The 18515-nt window shown below is 56.7% G+C and overlaps 1 protein-coding gene across 4 annotated transcripts in view; it reads right to left on the reverse strand.

Annotated features, from left to right (window-relative positions):
• The window catches only part of PPFIA4 (PTPRF interacting protein alpha 4), a 60128-nt gene that overhangs the window by 12214 nt on the left and 29399 nt on the right, over positions 1-18515 (reverse strand). For 2 of the 4 annotated variants that reach the window (XM_053964032.1, XM_053964033.1), the window contains exons 3-19: positions 14159-14260; positions 13888-14052; positions 13283-13357; positions 11619-11714; positions 10881-11102; positions 10319-10465; positions 10082-10216; positions 9328-9411; positions 8411-8542; positions 6734-6796; positions 5467-5558; positions 2578-2719; positions 2142-2347; positions 1489-1729; positions 1239-1274; positions 519-652; positions 220-377 (exon numbers count right to left, since the gene is read on the reverse strand). In XM_053964032.1, coding sequence (XP_053820007.1) covers positions 220-377; positions 519-652; positions 1239-1274; positions 1489-1729; positions 2142-2347; positions 2578-2719; positions 5467-5558; positions 6734-6796; positions 8411-8542; positions 9328-9411; positions 10082-10216; positions 10319-10465; positions 10881-11102; positions 11619-11714; positions 13283-13357; positions 13888-14052; positions 14159-14260 — 2230 coding nt within the window. The remainder of the gene's footprint in view (positions 1-219; positions 378-518; positions 653-1238; positions 1275-1488; positions 1730-2141; positions 2348-2577; positions 2720-5466; positions 5559-6733; positions 6797-8410; positions 8543-9327; positions 9412-10081; positions 10217-10318; positions 10466-10880; positions 11103-11618; positions 11715-13282; positions 13358-13887; positions 14053-14158; positions 14261-18515) is intronic. The other 2 variants (XM_053964035.1, XM_053964034.1) reach the window with 2 other exon arrangements.

Raw genomic sequence — 18515 nt, forward strand, 5'->3', positions numbered from 1 at the left:
GCTCTGACAGAGCATCAATGTGACACCATGCTTAGGCCAGAAAGACCAAGGGGAGAAAACACCAAGCTCCAACTTCCCTGAAGCTGCCATGGCCCCAGCAACCCCAAACCAGCAGGGGTGTCCCTGCCCCTCCCTGTCACCCCAACAGCACCCCAATGGCAGGCACAGCCAGAGGGCCTGGAGGGCCTGGCACAGACAGGGACAGGGCTGCTCACGGACCCTGCCCCGTGGCCCCTTCTCTGCTCAGCTGGTTAAAACGGCCCTTCTCTTTCTTCCCAAACAGGCGCCCAATGGAGGATTTGATCCCCTTCCTCTTGGAGCCCTTGTGCAAGGAGTCCTGGCTGCTGCTGGGATTGCTAGCCTGGTCCTCCAGTGAGCTGGGGATGGAAGAGGGAGAGGAAGAGCAAAGCCTTTAGGTTATTCTTGAGCAGGGCACATGGCAAGCCCCAGGCCACCGATCCCACGTGTGCCCCAGGTATATCCTCAAACCAACAGGGATGCCAAGGGTCTCCACACACCTCTTGCCATCCTCCTGACTCAGAGCAGGGTGGCCCAGCTTCTCCAGCCGCAGTGTCCTGGGTGAAGACGGCGGGGATGTCTCACACTTGATGGTGGTTTTGTCCTCCCGGCTCTCGTCCCGAGCTGCGGGCGACTGAACAAACAGAGAGGCCGTGAGGGGTGGGAGGCCAGACCCCAGCTCCATCCTTGCCCTGCTGCCTGCCTCTCTCTTGCTCCATGGAGGCATGGCCAAAAGAGCCACCAGAGCCCTGGGGCTTTGCCACGCTCCAGGAATGGCCTGAATGAGAGCTCTGGCAATGGTTCCAGATGCCCAAGCAGATGGGGAGGATGTGGCAGTATGGCTGAGATCCTGGGAATGGGGGGTGAGAGGATGCAGCCCCATGGTCCAGGTCAGGGTGTGGGGACAGAAGCTGCTGGCCCTCATCAGAGGGCTCTGAGGAGCACAGATGGGAATGTCCCAAGGACACCCTGTTGCCAGAGGGGACACAACGTTTGAGGACCCAGTGGCTTTCTGAACCTCCCCATGTCCTGCCAGACCCCCCAGGCTGCCAGCGGGAACATGTCCAAGCACCTTTTGGGATCCCCATGATCCTCCTGCTGAATCCCTGGGGTCCCCAGCTCCATCCCGCGCCTGCTGCACCCTGACCTGGTGTGGACAAAGCCAGGAGCAGGCTGGAAAAAGGGCTTGGACAAAAACCAACGGGATGGGAGCCACTCACTAGCAGTTTCCTCCGGTGCTTCCTCAAGTCGCTGGGCTGATTGCAAGGGGGAAAGCGAGAGAGACACAGAAAGGGGGGCAGTTAATGGAGCACCCCCCCAGAGCAGTCCCGGGGCCAGGCTGCCAGCCTGGAGACAGCAAACACGGGCACCCCATTGTCCCACACCCCCCACAGGCCCGTGTGGACACTGGGCATCGCTCCCACCTCACAGCCGGAGCCCCAGCAGCCCCGGCCCCTCCCGGCTCCTCACCAATGTCATGATCCCCATGCGGTCCAGGTCCTGCGCAGCGCTGCGGGAGCTGAGCTTGGGCGTGGAGCGGCCGCTGAGCGGCGGGGACGAGCTGGCCAGGGACAGGGCCGTCAGCGAGGTGGGGATGGAGGCCCTCTTGCACAGCTGGGTGAGGTTCAGGCCCTCCATGCTGCCGCTTGTGACCCGCGTCTCCAGCTCCTCTGCACGGAGCTCTGTGGACTCCTTCTCCTCCTGGATCATCCTGGGGGACCAGCAGGGCTCAGAGCTCCTGGCTCCCCACCTTCCCAGGGACACAGGACCTCTCTCCTGGGGAAATGCACCTTGGTCCTCTGCCTCAACCCCCAGTCTCCAGGAATGGCAGCAAGATCCATCAGGATCCATGAAAACCAGAGCTGAGACACACCCTGATTCCTTTTAATGTCCATGGAGGACTTTTTATGAAATAATGATCGTTTGAAATAATGACCCTCTGAGCCAGCACTGGTGCAGCCGGGGGACAGGGAGACATGGCAGGAAGGACCAAGCCCTGTGGCTGGATGTCCTGGGGCCACACCAATCGCCCAATTTTAGGCCAGCAGAGCCTCCTAGCTATTTGTTGTCCCCCTGGAGCCATTTCTGCACAAGGCGGTGGTGGGTTTTGGCCATAGTCATACCTGATCTCTTCATTGATGGCATCCAGCTGCTCCTGAAGCATCATGGCCAATGTCTGGGCATCTGAGTGCCCACCAGGAGAGAGCACATCCATGGAGCTGAACAGCGTCTCGCGGTCATCCTCGTCCACATCGGAGATGTCGGGGTCGCTGTCGAAGGCGTGAGGCCCCGTGGCCAGGACCCCACCTGCCTGGGCCTGCTCCCAGTCCTAGGGGAACAAGGGCCACAGTCCTACACAGCATTCCCATGTCTCCAAAAGCCAGACTGGTGATCTCCATGCAGGAATTCTATCTCAATGGGACCCCATCGATAAACCCTTTCGATGTTCCCCCATCCATGCACCAGGGGAAGGAAACTGCCCCATGTCTCCAGATCTGAGCCTAACCCCAGGATGCAGGGCAGGAGCAGACCCTAGCGTTTGGGGTGCACAGGGTTTACCTTGGCTGGCTCCTCTCTCCGGGCACTGAATCGTCCCTTCTGTGCCCGGGGCAGCCCCGGAGCTGCTCCGAAGGGCTCGGCCGGGGCGTGGACCACAGCTCCCAGTGGGAAGCGCAGGTCAGTGGCACTGCCCATGTGGGACCTGGGAAGAAAGAGCCCTGTGGGGGACATTGCTCTCTGCAGGACACCCTCACCCTCAGGATGCTCCCCTTGCAGCCCAGGCTTCTTGGGACAGAGGAGGCAGAGGAGCAGGAGGAAGAGGAGGAGACCACTGCAGGATGCCCATCCCAGCGATGTTTGCCTGTTCGGTATGAAAGGATGCAAAACCAGGCTCTGGAAAAAGGTGCCCCATTCCCCCACAGGGGACCTGGAAATGCACTCACAGAATCACTCACAGAATCATTGAATCACAGAATCTCCTGAGCTGGAAGGGACCCACAACCATCAAGTCCATCTCCTGGCCCCGCACAGACACCCCAACAATCCCACCCTGGGCATCCCTGGCAGCGCTGTCCAAACACTCCTGGAGCTCTGGCAGCCTCGGGGCCGTGCCCATTCCCTGGGGAGCCTGGGCAGTGCCAACACCCTCTGGGGAAGAGCCTTTCCTGATATCCAGCCTGACCCTCCCCTGGCACAGCCCCAGTTGCTCCCTGGGTCCTATCCCTGCTCACAGAGATCAAAGATTGGAGCTGCCCCTTCTGAGGAATCTGCAGCCTCTGATGATCTCTGACCTCAGGAGACTCCCAATTTTCTCAGACTGTCAGAAGTTCAGCCCTGGGCCATCCCCTGCTGCTCTCTCCCCCTTCTCTGTGCACCCATCGGGACATCCAGCCAATTCTGCCCAAAAGCCCCTGCACTGGGGGGCTGCTGTGCAGCCAGGGCTGAACAGGCCCCTCCTGCCCCTCCCTCTCCAGAGCAGCTGGAATGGCCCAGCACAGCTTGTGTCTTCCCCATCCACCTGTTCCCAGCAGGAGCCAGCCAGGGAGCTCTTGTCCTTTTTATATTTATTCCAACATTTTCATGAGAAAATACCCTGATGAGGGTTGGTCTCTTTTCCCAGGCAGTGAGTGACAGGATGAGGGGAAATTGCCTCAAGAGAAGGTTCAGGTTGGATATTGGGAAAAATTTTAGTGGAAAGGGTGGTCAGGCCCTGGCACAGGCTGCCCAGGGCAGTGGTGGAGTTCCCACCCCTGGAAGTGTTCAAAAAATGGTAGATGAGGCACTTTGTGATGTGATTTAGTGGAAATGCTGGTATTTGGGTGAAGGTTGGACTTGATGACCTTGGAGGACTTTTTCAACCTTAATGATTCTGTGATTTCAATGAATAAAATTCCACCTGAAACATCTTCCAGGTGTGAGGACATGAGCATTGTTGGGACCTCCCAGCAGGAACCAGCTGGGACTTCTTCACCCTCCTCCTCCTTGCCAGGGCTGGTGCTTGGGACCAGTCCCATTCCAGGCAGAGCAAGGCAGCAGCTTGACAGGAGGACATTTTGAGCCACTTGTGGTGCTCATTCCATGTCTCCACTTTGCCTGGTTGTTCCTCTTGGCCCTGAAGACTCAACCATGGAGCTGAGCAAGGCACAGTCCTGGGCACAGCATGATTACTCCCCACATACAGTGCCACCGGAGACTTGAGGTTTGTTTAGTTTAAGGTGAATTTAAGATGACAAAAGCAGCAGCCCCAGGCAGATCATGGTTTTCCACCATGGTGGGCCTGGTTTGAAGGCCTGGATACAGAATCAGGTCAGGCCTGGAGGTCAGGCAGATACAGGCCTGGAGACAAAATCAGCACCATGAGCAGCATGGCTGGGCCGGCCTGGTGTGTCAGACAAAGGCACAACCCAAGTTCCAGGGATTTCAGAGCTGCTGACAAGCTGTTGCCCAGCTAAAACCAGATAAAAACACTTTAGACAAAAGCTGACATTTCAGCTGGGGGATCATTCTGCAACTCAAGATTTCTGCTGATTTTTCACCTGAGAAATATAAAAAATCACTGAATTGTCCATCCTGCTCTTACAGACCCATGCAAAGAGGTGCCACACATGCTCCAGACTCTGCTCCAGCACTCAGCTCTCCTTCATCCTCACAGGTTCCTCCTCACCCTCCCCATTTTTGCTATCCATGACAGACACAGGGTCTCCAGGCCTTCTTCTCCTTTCTGCTGACAGGTCCAAGGGTGGTTATACCAGCTCCTCCCCATCTTTTCCAGCCTTGCTAAGAGGGGAATTTTCTTCACTGGTTGCTCCCACTGACCCCTTGATGCCTTGAACCCACACTGGAAGTGCTCAGGGCAGAGTGTGGTGTCCCAGGTGGGGTTGTTGTGCTGTCACCCTCCTTTTCCACCTCCGTTTTCCTGGAGCAGCTCTGACTATCCTGGTCAGTGCTGGAGGCTGAGACCTGATGGACTCACCTCTGCTCCTGGTGCCCTGGGCTGGGACATCCCCATGTCCCAGCTGACTTTAAATGAAAGGGTGTGAGAGGACCATTGCATTGGAGAAAGAGGGGCTTCATTCTCCTTTGCCTGCAACAGCTCCAAAGCAATTCCTCCTTTTGCCCCAGCCTGTCCCCTGTACTCCACAGGGGAAAAGTCCTTTGGTGAATATCCAGCTTTCAGAGCAAAATAAGTCCTAAGCCACTTGTGCAGAAAAACAAGAGCAAATTTGGGGCCATTTTCAGTTGGGCTGGGCTGTTCTCAAGAGTCCATGTCCCACCCCAGGACAGATCCATGGTGGGACAGCACAGCTGGAGCTGACCCTGCTGTGAGGACCCTGCAGCCCAGCACTGAAGCTTGGGGGCACCAGAAACACCCAAAGCCAGCACCACTTTGGGGCCTCCAGAGCAAACTGCCCCAAAGCCAGGGCTGCAGGGGTTTGCCCTGGCACTTACCTGGTGTGCACACTCTCCACAAACGTTCCACTCCTGGTCTTGAGCTGATCCACCTCCAGCCTCAGCTTGTCGATCTCATCGGATAAACGCCGCTGTGTGGGGGGATGAGACAGGCAAGGGTTGGGTTTGCTCTGGAGAGCTGCCAGGTGTGGGGCAATCCACATCCTTGGCTACTACCAGGTTTACATTCCCTTTACAGATCCCTATCCCAGGTTTAAAGCATCTTGGACACATCAGTAAAGCTCATGCAGGCACAGGGAATGAGGGTGCTGAGGAGGGAGGATCAGGACAGACAGACACTGGACAGACAGGTGTGCTGCTTTGGGAGATGAAGGAAAACAGGTCCCATTTGGATGCTCTGGCTGTTCTCCAGACTGCATGTGTGTGTTCCCTTGGCAAGGGACTGGCAGTGAGGGACCCTCCAGCCAAACCTGCTGCTGGCCCTGTCCCTCCTGCTCCCAGCCCCATCCCCACAGGGAAGCTGCGCCTGCACCCAGTGCTGGTAGATGCCAGGGGGAGACTGCAGATGGACAGGGAGGGAGGGGAGAAGGGATCTCCCAGGCACAGCAGGATCCAGTATGGGGGACAAACAGGCTGAACCAGGGTGGGAAAAGTGCCAGCAGTGTCATGTGAGTCCCCGAGATCTTCCCTGCCCAGACCTGAGCAGCAATGGCTGGGAAGCACAATAAATAAGCACACATCCTCCCTGCAGGCAAGGGGAAAAGTAGCTCCCCTGATCCCCCAAACCATGCATGAGGCATGCAGCACATCCCACAAGCTCCCATTGCTCCAAAAAGCCACATCCCTCCAGCTTTCTAGCAAGGCCACTAGGGGCTCATGCAGATGCTACTGAGATGCTTTATCTGAGCGCAGGGTGCGAAGACCTACGGGGCCTCTGCAAGCTAGGCACAGAGCACATCCCCCCCAGTCTGAGAAAGCCTCAGGGCTGAGGGGATGTGGCTGCCTGAGCCCTCCCCTAGGCACGGGTGAAGCCAGCCTGGTCTCACCACTGCACCCAGTGGGTCAGGGATGGAGGAGTGTGACAGGAACATGGATGGTAGGGAACTGACCCAGGGCTCTCTGGGGAGGGGGGTGGCAGCTTCCATCCAGCTGCTGCCTGGGTGAGTGTGTGGCCTCCTGCTGCAGGGTGCTCTGGGATCCTAGCTCCCCCCAAACTGGGGCATTTTTGGAGAAGCAAGTGCCCCTAGCCAGGGGTTGGGAGTGAGGCAATGCCATCACTGGGTCAGGTCCCTGTAGCCGCATTTACCTTGTCATGCTGGTGTTCCTCTATCTGCTTTTGGGTATTTTCCAGCTCTTGTAACAATGTATTCTTTAAGAAAAACCAAAATTAAAATAAAAGGGAACAAAAACAGGAAAGAAAAAGAGAGACCATTTAGGAAACGGCCATGTGGCCTCCCAGGAATGGCCAGTGTGGAATCCCTGTGTAGTGAACACCTGGAAAAGGCTCCCTGGGCTATTCCTCACCTCCCTGTGCACAGGTCTCCTCTGCAAAGCTCCTGCCTCTCAAGCAGCGTGGCCACAGCTCAACTCCTGCCCCGCTCTGGGGCTGGGCATGGCTATGGAGGGCGATGAGGGATTTGGTGGACAGGGCTTGAAGATTAGGAAATATGTTTGAGAGAAGAACAACTCCTCGAGCAGCTAGATCAAAGGGAAAATGTCCCTTACACCTAAGCTAGGGAGTAGGCAGGGGGGAAAGGAGATGTGTTTATAGAATCACAGAATCATGGAATTGTTAAAATTGGAGAGCCCTCTAAGATTGAGCCCAACCATTCCCCCCAGCACTGCTGTGTTCATAGTTAACCATGACCCCAAGTGTCACATCCATGTTTTTGGAACTCTTCCAGGGATGGTGACTCCACCACTGTCCTGGGCAGTCTATTCCAATGCTATAATTACTTCCTTCAATTTTTTTTTTCCTACTATCTGTCTAAACTCCCCGGTGAGTTTATAACTGCCTGAACCAGTGCTCGTTTTTGCTAAGTGCTGGCAGCCAAACAGGATCTTTTTTGTGCATGAAAGACGTGGATAAACTCTCAGGGTGGGCAAGTGCTGGCACCAGCACTCCCCACTGGGGAGCAGGCAATGCCCTTCAAAATGTGTCACACTCCGGTCCCTGTTGCTGGCTGGGGTGGGATTTGGACTCATCCCCGCAGGTTGGGTCCTGCTCTTTATCCAGACAAATCTGCTGAACAACTGGACATGCTGGCATAACCACATTTGGTCGAGGACAGGAGGAGCAGAGCAACGGGGGTGGGGGCAGAGCCAGCCCTGGAGGCATCAGGTGGGTGATGCACCTGTGTGCTCTGAATTGCTGAGGGCAGGAACCCCGAGAGAGCTGAATCACCTAGGCCTGACCTCCCAGTGGCACTCTGGGTGGATCCTTGCTTGGAGCCAGCTGCTCCCAGTTAATTCCATTCACACTGAAGCAGCCACAGCTCCAGCCAGTTCCTCCAAGGAATCCCAGTTCCCCTGGAGTCAGGTGGGAGATGTTCATGGACACTGCCCTGGCTTGGAGAAGGGAAATCAGTCTGCACCTGGGGGCAGGAAAGTTTTAAGGCAGCACGTGGAGGGGATGGGCACTGGGATAGGATGAACACTGCGTTTTTTCCTGCAAAATGCAGTTGGGATTTGCTCTGACAGCTGGGCACAGGTGGCATCACTGGCAGAGACACAGGGTGGTGAGGGAATGGAGCAGGATAAATCCTGCTGCTGTGGGAGGGGGGAGGTGGTGGGGAGGGAGGGTCTCCCTGGGTGAGGTGACCAGAGCAGTTCCCCGTGCTCCACCAGCCCCAGCACAGCCATGTCTTGCATGTTACCATTTCTCCAGCCCTGCACAGGCACTTCCAGCCCTAGGCCATGGCTGGATGAGGCACAGAGGGGCTGCAGACCCCTCAACCCAGAGAACCCCTGCCCCAGGCAGTACCTTCTCCTCCAAGGCTGCCATCCTCTCCTTGAGGTGCAGCTGCAGCCGCTCGTTGGACTCGCTCAGCAGCCGATCCACGGTGTCTGAGAGCCGCTTGTTGTGCTCCTCGTTCATCTTCTCCCGCTGGCGGGCCTGGGACAGACACAGTGACATCCGTGTCATATCCAGAGGGGCTCAGTGCCCTCCTGCCATCCTGTGCCTGCTGCAGTGTCAGACCTGGCACCCCAGGCCCACCTCTCACAGCACTGATTGGACCCTCTGTGGTGGCTCTGCTGCTCTCTGCCACCTCCCAGCCAGGGGTGAACAGGAGACAAAAGGATTTAAGGAGGCCATGCCTGCCTGCCCTTCAAGAAAGCTTCTCCTGTGTATGTGCCAGGAATACCCACACTGGGGGCACCTTCCAGACCCCACTGGATACTGAACCTCTGGATTTTCAAATATCTGTCTTAAGGCAAAACATCTGGGGGCTTCCCCAGGGCCACATCTGTAATGTCACCTGGGTGACCTGAGAAATGGGCATCACAGCCTCCTGCATGGACAGCCAGCCCCGGTTGAGAAGCACAGAAGCTGAAGAACAGACTGTGCAGCCCAGGGTACAGCAGTTCAGCTTCCCTGCTCTTTTCATGTTGCTGATTCAGGCTCGGGGGAAGAGCTGCTGAAACCTCCCCTTCCACCCTTTCAGGTCCCAGCTTGCCCCAGGTGTGATGCTGAGAGGAGTGGGTGTAGAATATTAACAGCAAGCCTTGGATGCCTGGGAGAGGGGAAATCACAGCAGGCTGCCATGAGCTCCTGTGTGGCTCAAGTTTAAGTGATCCTGGATGGGAAAGGATTAACCAGGCTGTTCTCTCAGCCTGCTCCAAAACTGCAATCCAGGTGTGCCCAGGTACCCAGGCACCAAGGCAAGGATCAGGACTTACCCTGGCCAGCTCCTGGTTCTTCTCCTCCAGCTGAGTCTCCAGCTGCCGGAGGTGCTCCTCGATGCTCCCGTGCCTCTCTTCTGCCTGGGAAAAGCAGAGCAGCCTTCTCAGATGATGCTCCCCAAAGCCATGAGGGCCCTGCTGCATCCTGGTGTCCATCTCTGCATCTGAGTCCTTCCTGGGATGCAGGGCTCTCTCCCACTGCCTGCAGCCCTGCCAGGGCTCCCTGTGAGCCCAAACCAGCCCTGCTGGCACAGTGACAGGAGCTTGGAGGGACTAAACACCATTCCAGAACCCAGGAAGGGCAGGGATGGGCGCATCCATTCCTCCCTCCAGGCCTGCACCCTCCAAAATCCAGCCTGGTGCTTCCTCTTTCTCCTCATCTTAGAGTGGTCTCACCCAAGCCAAAGGGCATCCACACCGACAGGGCCATCCCCGCCTTGGAGAAAGGGGCCAAGGGACAGAAGCAAAGCCCTCATGTGCAGGACACATTGAGGTGTCCTTTAAAGGCAGTGCCTTGTCCCTGCAGCAGTGGGGACAGCAGGGGACAGAGAGGCCACAGCTGGGAAGGAGAATGGGATGCCTTGGGCTGTCAGGGGCTCCATCGCTGCAGGGGGCAGCCAGAGCCAGCTCTTCCCCTGATCCAAGCACTGCCCTCCGTCTCAATCCCTTCCCTCCCGTTCCCTCCGGTCTCTGACGTCCCCTCCAGCTCCAGTCCGGCCCCTCCAGCACCGGCCCCACCCCTGCCTCTTGCCTTGGTGAGCGCAGCAATGCGCTGGGCCAGCTCTGCTTCCACCTCGGGCAGCGTCTCTGCCTTTCTCATTGTCTGCTGCAGCTTCTGCTCCGCCAGCTCCAGCAGCTCCTGCAGGTGCCGTGCCTTCTCCTCGCACTGAGGGACAGCAGGATGACTGCCTGGCACGTCCCCCCTGGCAGCCCCTTCTGCCCCCCAGGTCCCCGGGGCGAGGGGACACTCAGGGCCCAGTTTCAGTACCTGGCGGTGCAGGGACTCCTTGTTGGCCAACTCATTCTCCAGTTTGTCATTGAGGTCGTGGATGGAGGTGGCCTCTCGTTGGGCTGCCAGGTACCGTTTCTCCAGCGTGGTGATCCTCTCCTCCATGTCCTCCTTCTGTGCCAGGGCCTGGGGAAGCGATGGGGCTGTCACATCCTGCTCTGTGACAGCATTTTGGGAATAGCAGGGCCATCCAGCTCCTTCAAGCCTGGGACACCCCAAGGCTAAGGGGTGTGAAAACCCCCCTTGATACAGGGATGAGGGACAGCAGAATGGGACAGTGATCAAGGGAGAGTCAAACAATCACAGGAAAACCTTCTAGAGAGGACACAGGTCACTGCCCCAGGTGTGCAGCACACCTGAGAGCCTGTCTGTAACTTCAGGGAAATCCTGCTGGTGGACTTGGGGACAATTTCCCAAAGGCAGTGGCCTCTTTTGGAGAATGATCTGCACACAACGGGAGTTCCAACCCCTTCCCAGCCCAGTGGAAGCAGCTGTGAGGTCTCTGCCCCAGGCTGGGCAGTGCAGCGGGATAGGGACTCACCTCTCGGAGATCTCTCTGGTACTTGCTGCTCATCTCCTCAGACTTGATCAGATCCTTCCTGGCAGTGCCCAGATCCTCCTCCAGCTCAGCCACGCTGGCAGCCAAGGCAGAGATTCGCTCCTTGGCCTGGACCACTTCAAAATTCTGCTTCTCCAGGAGCTCCTGCAGCTCCACCACCCGCCCGGCCTCGTCGTCTGGGTGGACGGAGCCATTGGAGAGACGCTGCAAGGCACCAGAGAGGGAGGTGGATCTCAGGATGCTCCAAAGCTCCCAGGCTGTGGCACTGCCTGCAGCTACTCTAAGTGGGAATGTGGCCCTGCAGGGACTCGGTGAAGGGATGCAAGTGGAGATAGGGGGCTCTGGGACTGCCATCAACAGCCTCCACAGAAGCCAGGGATGGGGCTTCTTACAGGAATGATGGAATAGGGACGGCTGAGGACTTCCCAGAGCATCTGGTAGAAGGTGTCCCTGCCCATGGTGGGGGTTGGAACAAGATGGCCTTTAAGGTCTCTTCCCGTACAAACCATTCTGTGATCTCTGGGAAGTAGAACTCCTTGGAGCATTCAAGCACCAATTCAGTGCTCAGAAATGGCCTGTATCCACCAGGAAGGGCATTTCCCATGGGGCTGGACCCAGAGGAGAGGGAAAACTGTTCTCAGAACCCTGGAGCCAGCACCAGGGGGGAGAAATGACAGCCTCACTGAGCATGGTCAGAGCAGGGGTTTCCTGGGCTCTCACCTTCCATGGAAGCTTCGGTGCTGGCTCCTTGGGCTCCCTCTCATCGCGCTCGCCCGCCGCAGGCTCCCGGCTGGAGCCTTGCTGCAGGGCTGCCACCTGCACGGGAACAGGGACTCAGCAGTGGGGCACAGCAGCAGGCGAGGCCAGTCCTGCTGCAGCCAGGGCTGCACCAGCTTCCTGCCAGAGTCCTGCTTGTGGCTGGGGGGGACCAGAAGGAGCGGGTGAGGAACAGCCCTGAGCTGGCACTGCTGGGGTCACACCTGGAATCCAGGGGGCAGCTCTGGGCCTCTCAGTTCAGGAAGGACACCGAGGGGCTGGAGAGTGTTTAGGGAAGGGAAAGAGCTGGACAAGGGTCTGGAGAACCAGGAGTTGCTGAGGGAGCTGGGGGGGCTCAGCCTGGACAAAAGGAGGCTCAGGGGGGCCCTTCTGGCTCTGTACAACTCCCTGACAGGAGGGGGCAGCTGGGGTGGGGGGCAGTCAGGCTCTGCTCCCAGGGAACAAAGGGACAGGACAAGAAGAAATCGCCTCAAGCTGTGCCAGGGGAGGGTCAGGTTGGACATCAGGAAAAAACTTTTCCCTGAAAGGGTGGTCAGGCCCTGGCACAACTACCCAGGGCAGTGATGGAGTCACCATCATTGGAAGTGTTCAAAAAACAAGTGGACATGGAACTTCACAATAGAGCTCAGTGGGCATGGGGATGTTTGGTCAAATATTGGAGGCTTTTCCAGCTTTAATGATTCCATGATTCTAAGAGAGAGAAAGACAGAGGTGCTGGGAAGGCTCAGCACTGAGGGAGGTTTTCCTGGTGAGCCCTAGATCCCAGGGCTCCTTCCCAGATCATTTCACTGGTTTACAGCCAGACAGATTCTGAACCCAGTGCAGCAGGAGTAGGGGATAAACACTGGCACTGTGTCCTGCTCTGATAGGGGAGGATGGGGAATGGTCCCTAAAAGGAGAGGGGCCTGCGAAATATCATGAGACTTATCCTGGGAACTGGAAAGAGGAGCAAAATTTGTCTGGCAGAGGCTGTAGGAATGTCTCTTTCCTTTTGGGAGTAGTGGCTGGGCACAAACTCCAGGAAGGAAAACAGAGTTCATGTCTCTTCAAGAACACTTTATCCTTGAACTGGAAGTGTTCAAGGCCAGGTTGGAGAGAGCTTGGGCTACCCTGGGATAGTGGAAGGTGTACCTGCCCATGGCAGGGGGTGGGACTGGATGAGCTTTAAGGTTCCTTCCCACCCAAATGAGTCTGGGATTCTGAGATGACAATGGCTGGAGGTTGGGGACAGCGAAGTCCCAACCCCAGGACTCCAGCAGGGAAGAAGAAGGGGGATGCAAGATGAGGTGCTTGAAGCAGTGTGGTTTGGGTCTCTGCCAAATCAGGGCAAATCCCACGTCACCCTCAGCCCCCTGGAATGATTCAGATTCAGACTGGTTTTGTCAGTGACATGAATTCCAAACAGCAAACAACAGGGAAATGTCACCTGCGAGACAAACGGTTTTCAGAATCTTTGCAAGGTTCCTTATATACAGACAAACCTTCAAATAAACAGCAATTTTAGAACAAAAGCCTTACATCAAACCTGACCAAATGCAAATACCACATGAACTCCCAAAGGTAATGGGGAGCATTCCCAGCCCAGCTGGTGCCCAGGTACATCTTACCTGCCGATGGGCATCCACAAGCTGCTCCTCCAAGGTGGCCACTCGCTCCAAGGCTGCTCGCAGGCGCTCTCTCACCTGCAGGTGAGTGAAACAATGGGAAAGGCTGTTATTTATCCAGGATGAGGGTGCCCAGGATTTAGGCATGCTCCCAGGCCTGTTTGTTGGGCTGACAGCCAGGCTTAGGTGGATTCACAGGTTCAGGATCATCCAGCCCATCACGGCAGGCGGGGGGGGGTGTGAAATTGTGTTGGAGACAACAAGCTGGGCCAATTCTTGGAGATCTAGGGCAAGAATAACCTGGAGAAGTCTCCTAGCAGAGGAAGGAGATGCTTGAGGTGAATGAATGAGGAGGAACAGTGAAGACTGACCCAGGGTGTCAAATGCCACCACCCCAAGAGTGACCTGGGAGAGTTCCCTGTCCCCAACAGCCTCAAACCCAGAGGACACACTGGGCAGCACTAGCAGCTCCTCATTGCAGGTTTGGGATATCCAAGAATTTCCTGCTGAGGGCCCCCATGTCACCTTAACAACAAAAAGTAGCAGGGAGGGAGTGGAGGGCTGGGAGAAAGAGCCCTGAGCAGGAGAGGTCCCAGCAGCTTTCCCACCTTTTCATCCAGTGCCTTGTGATGCTCAAAGAGTGACTTGAGTGCCTTGAGCACCTCGACCTCACTGGACACCCCAGATGGTGACTGGGCCTGCCGCTTGACCACGGTCATCCTGAGGGAGCGCTCATGCCGTGACACCAGGCACTCCAGGTGCTCCAGCAGGAGCTGCAGGGGGACGAGAGAGGGGCTGTCACTGCCAGGATGGGCCCAGCAGCCCCTGGGGTCCCATAGTCCCAGGACTGAGGGCCTGCCAGAGGGTCTCCAGGCTTACCCGGGTGTTGTTGCGCTCGGCTTTCAGCTCTGAGATCTCCTCCTCCCTCTCCAGGAGCTGCTCCCGGCAGGCGCTGAGCTCCCGCGTCAGCGTCGCGAACTCCTGCGGAGAGCAGGGACAGAGGATGGGATGGAGTCAGCATTCCAGCCCCACTGCTGGACCTCCAGCACAGCATCTCCCATCCAGACCCAACCAGGGTAGCACTGTGGGGAATGTGGAGAAACCAGTGGAGAGGCCCAGCCAGGCCATGAGGGGATTTATTCCTGACTCCCCTCATGCTCTAGACAAGGAGAACACAGAAGCTCAAGATTTATCCCGCTTGGTTTGATGTCCAAAGACACAAGAAACTGCTCTACAGCTGCAGAAGTGGTCGATGGCATTTAAAGCATCCCAGTCAAGACCACCAGCAGGTTCCCATTCCCACTGTCCCCTGGATGCAGCTCCCACCTTGGAGCATCCCATCAGGCTAAAACTCACCACAAAGCCACAGCCAGTCAGGATGAATCCCTTGGCCCTCAGCCAGCCTCTGCCATGGCCTCAGGACCTGGAATCATCCAAAACTTCCTTCCAAAAGAAAGAGGTTGCTGCCTCAGTCTAGTATGTGAAGCCCCAGCAAGCTGCATATGGGGCACCCCCAGGTCCCGAGTCCCAGCTGGGAGGGGTGGGGCACACCAGGAGATAGGCCAGGTGCCAGCTCTTTCTGCTGCCACCGCTTCCTCCAGGGATGTGACAGCCAGCAAGGAAGAGCCATGCCCAGAGCAATGCCAAAGGAATGCTGCACACCCAGCACATCCCTCAAGACGGGATGAAAACCACAATCACACTTGTGGCTGTGTTGGAGGGGAAGGGAAACTCATTTTGAAGTCCCTCGGATACAGGAAGGCTCCCTTTCCCATAAAAAATGAAACCCAGGCACCTAGGTGAGCCCAGGAGCACCTCCCATTGCTCCCAGTGTCTCTTCAGTGGTGCCAGGCCTAAGTGAGGTTTTGCAGCTGGGATTTCTTAGGGTGAGAAATGCAAATGCGGGAACGTGCCATGAATTCACACCATGTTCAGTGTTGTTGGAAAGAATTTTAAAAGGCAAAGGATTTCAGAAGCCAAGAAGGATTTGATGGAGCTTTAACAAACCAAATTTCTAGAGGGGGCTGAGAGCTGCTTTACAGCATGAAATTCTTTTTCACTTTAATTTTCAGGTTTACCAAATAAAACCCTTTCAAATTGAAGCAAAGCATTGAGGCTTAGGCTGAACCAAATGCTCTGCTCACCTCCAAGTGAAACCTCCTGTGACAGCAGAAGCTCCAAGAAATCCAGAGCTTTTACATCTGTTTGCCCCAGCCAGGTTTTCCCTCTCTCTCCCCTGCCAAACCTGTCCCACTGATGGGGTTTGTAGCCTGGGATTGGTGGGGATGGTGGTGCCACTGGTGCAGTTGAGACCTCCACAGTAGGACAGGATCTGAGCAGGTCGCAGTGAGGGGAAAGGGAAAGAATCACTGTCCCCATAAACAGCTGCTTTCCTGCCTGTCACCTGCCTCAGGCAGCTGCCACCCCACACCCCTGCTCCACATCCCTGCTCTGACATCCCTGCCCTGGCATTGCCCCAGGGCCTGAGGTGCCCTGTTCCTTCCCAGACCCCTTCCTGCCCCATCCATTCCCCAGTGACCACTCCAGCCCTTCAGTTTTCCCTCTTCCCATCCCTTCTTAGGGACCACTGCAATCTGGGATCACCCCTGACCCCATCCTTTCCCCAGGTATCCCTCCAGCCCTGAGATCACCCTTCTCCCCACCAGTTCTCCCCGAAATCTGTCACAACAGCCCAAACCTCATCAATAACCCCTGCCATGTCCCATCCCATACTTGCTTTGGGACCATCCCACAGCCCCCAGAGCACAGGGAACCCTCGGCAGATCCAGCTCCACTGGGATCCCACTGTGCCAGCCCAGCCCCTCCCGGAGCCGTGCTCTGCCTGGCGCTGGGATCCCACTGGGATCCCACTGGGAGCCGGCGGGCTCAGGCTGGGCGCAGCCCGGCCACAGGCACATGTGCACGTTCCGTGGGTTATGCAAGCGCTGCCAGCAGCTCCCGAGCATCCCTGCGGATTAGAGCCGGGCTGGGAATGCCGGCGAGCAGAAAGCAGCAGGGAGATGTGCCAGAGAGGTGCCCATGTGTGGCAGCACATTTCTCTCTCTCTCAGGATTTTTCATAGAGGTGCACAGAGAGAAAGAAAGAGAAAACAATTTCTATTTCTGCTCCTTATTTTTCCCATGTGGAATGTGTTTGGAGAATTGTTTACCTGGGGTGATTGCTTGGTTGGGTTCTGGTGAGGATTGTTTGGGCCTGATGGCCAATCCAATCCACCTGTCTGGACTCTCAGCGAGGGTCACGAGTTGTGAGTTAGTTAGATATGGTAGTTAGAAAAGTAGGTATGTAATGTTAGTATCTTCCTTTATATAGTATATTAATGTATTATAGCATAGTTATAATAAAGAAATCATCCAGCCTTCTGAACTGGAGTTGGACATCATAATTTCTTCCCACTGGGATCACTTACATTTTACAATACCCGTGCATCGCCACAGATTTAGGGATCTGTCAGTCCCCCAGTCCCTCAACACGCCAAGAGACAGGCAGCAGGGCTCCAGGACCTTGGGAAAAGCATCCTGGCAGCCGGGATGGCCCCGGGAATGTCTTCCAGCAGCCCCAGCTGTAAACGTGGGGGACTCATCAGCTCTGTGCTTTTCCAGCACCAGGGCAGGACCCTGCGAATCCAAAGGCTCTCTTCTGCCCTGTGGCTGGAAGGGGACATGGATGTTCTTCCCACTGGAGTGGGACAAGGCATTGGAGGCAGCAAGAAGACAGGGATGGCCAGTGCTGGGGACAGACATCACCAGCACCCTGCCTCCTCTCCCTGCATTCCCTCGTTGGCCAGGCTGTACAGATGCTCCTGCAATCAGGATTTCATCCCAAAAGAGGGGATTAAAAGGGAGCAAATCCTCTGGAGAGAGAGGCAGCCCCTGCTGCGGCTAGCCCGGCGCACAGGCGGTCAGCAGGTCACAGCCAGGGATGGGCACAGCACAGAGCTCCTGCCAGCCCTTCCCTAGGGTGCTCCTCTCCAAGCCCTCCATCCCGACAGGAGTGCTGGCTGCATCCTGTGCCCTGTGTCCCACATCCTGTGCCAGGCCTGGAGCACCCCGTGGCAAATCAAAGAGCCCTCGGTCACTGTCCCCCCTCAGGGGAAGGCTGCAAAAATGAACATTTACATCAAAAATAGCAACAGCCCTGCGGCGAGTCAGGCCAGCAGCGAGGTCAGCCAAGTACACAGGGCTGGAGTATGATGCCTTGGGAATAAAAAATAGGAATAAATCACTCCAGCTTGCAGCCGCCTCCCTCAGCCCTGGCTGTGCCAGATGCCAACACTGCCACCTCGCTCTGGGGGCACTGGTGGGCACCAGGCTAGTTGGGGACCGTGACAAGCTGTCCCCAGCTCACGGCTGCAGTGTCGCACTGTGGAGTGCAGCCTCCACCCTCCTCCACAGGTGTGGAGGCCCCTCCACATGGCCCTCCATCCCTGCGAGGTGGAGGTAAAGAGGATCCAGATGATTTTCCTCTGCCCTGACCATGGCCAGGAGTCTCCCAGGCAAGGCAGAGGCGCCTGCCCAGCTCTGATAAGCTCTGGGACTAAGCAGGGACACCTATAAACAGATTAGAAAGTGAAGGAGAGGTGCCTGATCTCCAGTCCAAGGGTGGACAGTGAGACACAGCCTGGGAGTACCTGGGAGCCCTGCAAGCCCAGCAGTTCAGGAAGGGGCCAGTTTGGATTAAAACCAAACCTCCACCTTGTGACTGACTGGGCTTGGCCCCAAGTCCTGGGGTGAGAGGAAGCAGGATGGAGGGAAGGAGCAGGATGTAGAGATGCTGTTTTTCGGTGCAGGGAGGGAGACCTGGAGCACCACACAAGGTGTTGAAGTGGGATGCTGTGGACTGGGACTCAGATCTTTAGTCATCACCAGGCATGTTGGGGGTTTGGGGTTTTCCTTCTTGGCTGCATCAGGGGAGAAGGCACAGGGAAGAGCTGGAGGGAGGCCAGGAACCAGCAGCATGAGATGGCTGGAAAAGCACGGCGAGGCTTAGGAAGCTCAGGGGGAGAAGGCTCCAAGGCCTGTAGCATGGAAAAGCTGAAATCCCAAAGTCCTCAGCCCAGGGCCCTCTTGTGTCTCTCTCAGTGCCGTCTGCAGCACAGACAGGGATGCAGAGGGATCACACCACAGCCAACCAAATTCCCTGTTTGTGGCAGGAGCACGGCTGCTGCTCCAACACACCCGAGCCTGGGGACAAACGGGTTCCAGCTGTAGGATCAACG

This window comes from Vidua chalybeata, chromosome 24 (genome assembly GCF_026979565.1).
Source record: "Vidua chalybeata isolate OUT-0048 chromosome 24, bVidCha1 merged haplotype, whole genome shotgun sequence".
Classification (NCBI taxonomy): Eukaryota; Metazoa; Chordata; class Aves; order Passeriformes; family Viduidae; genus Vidua; species Vidua chalybeata.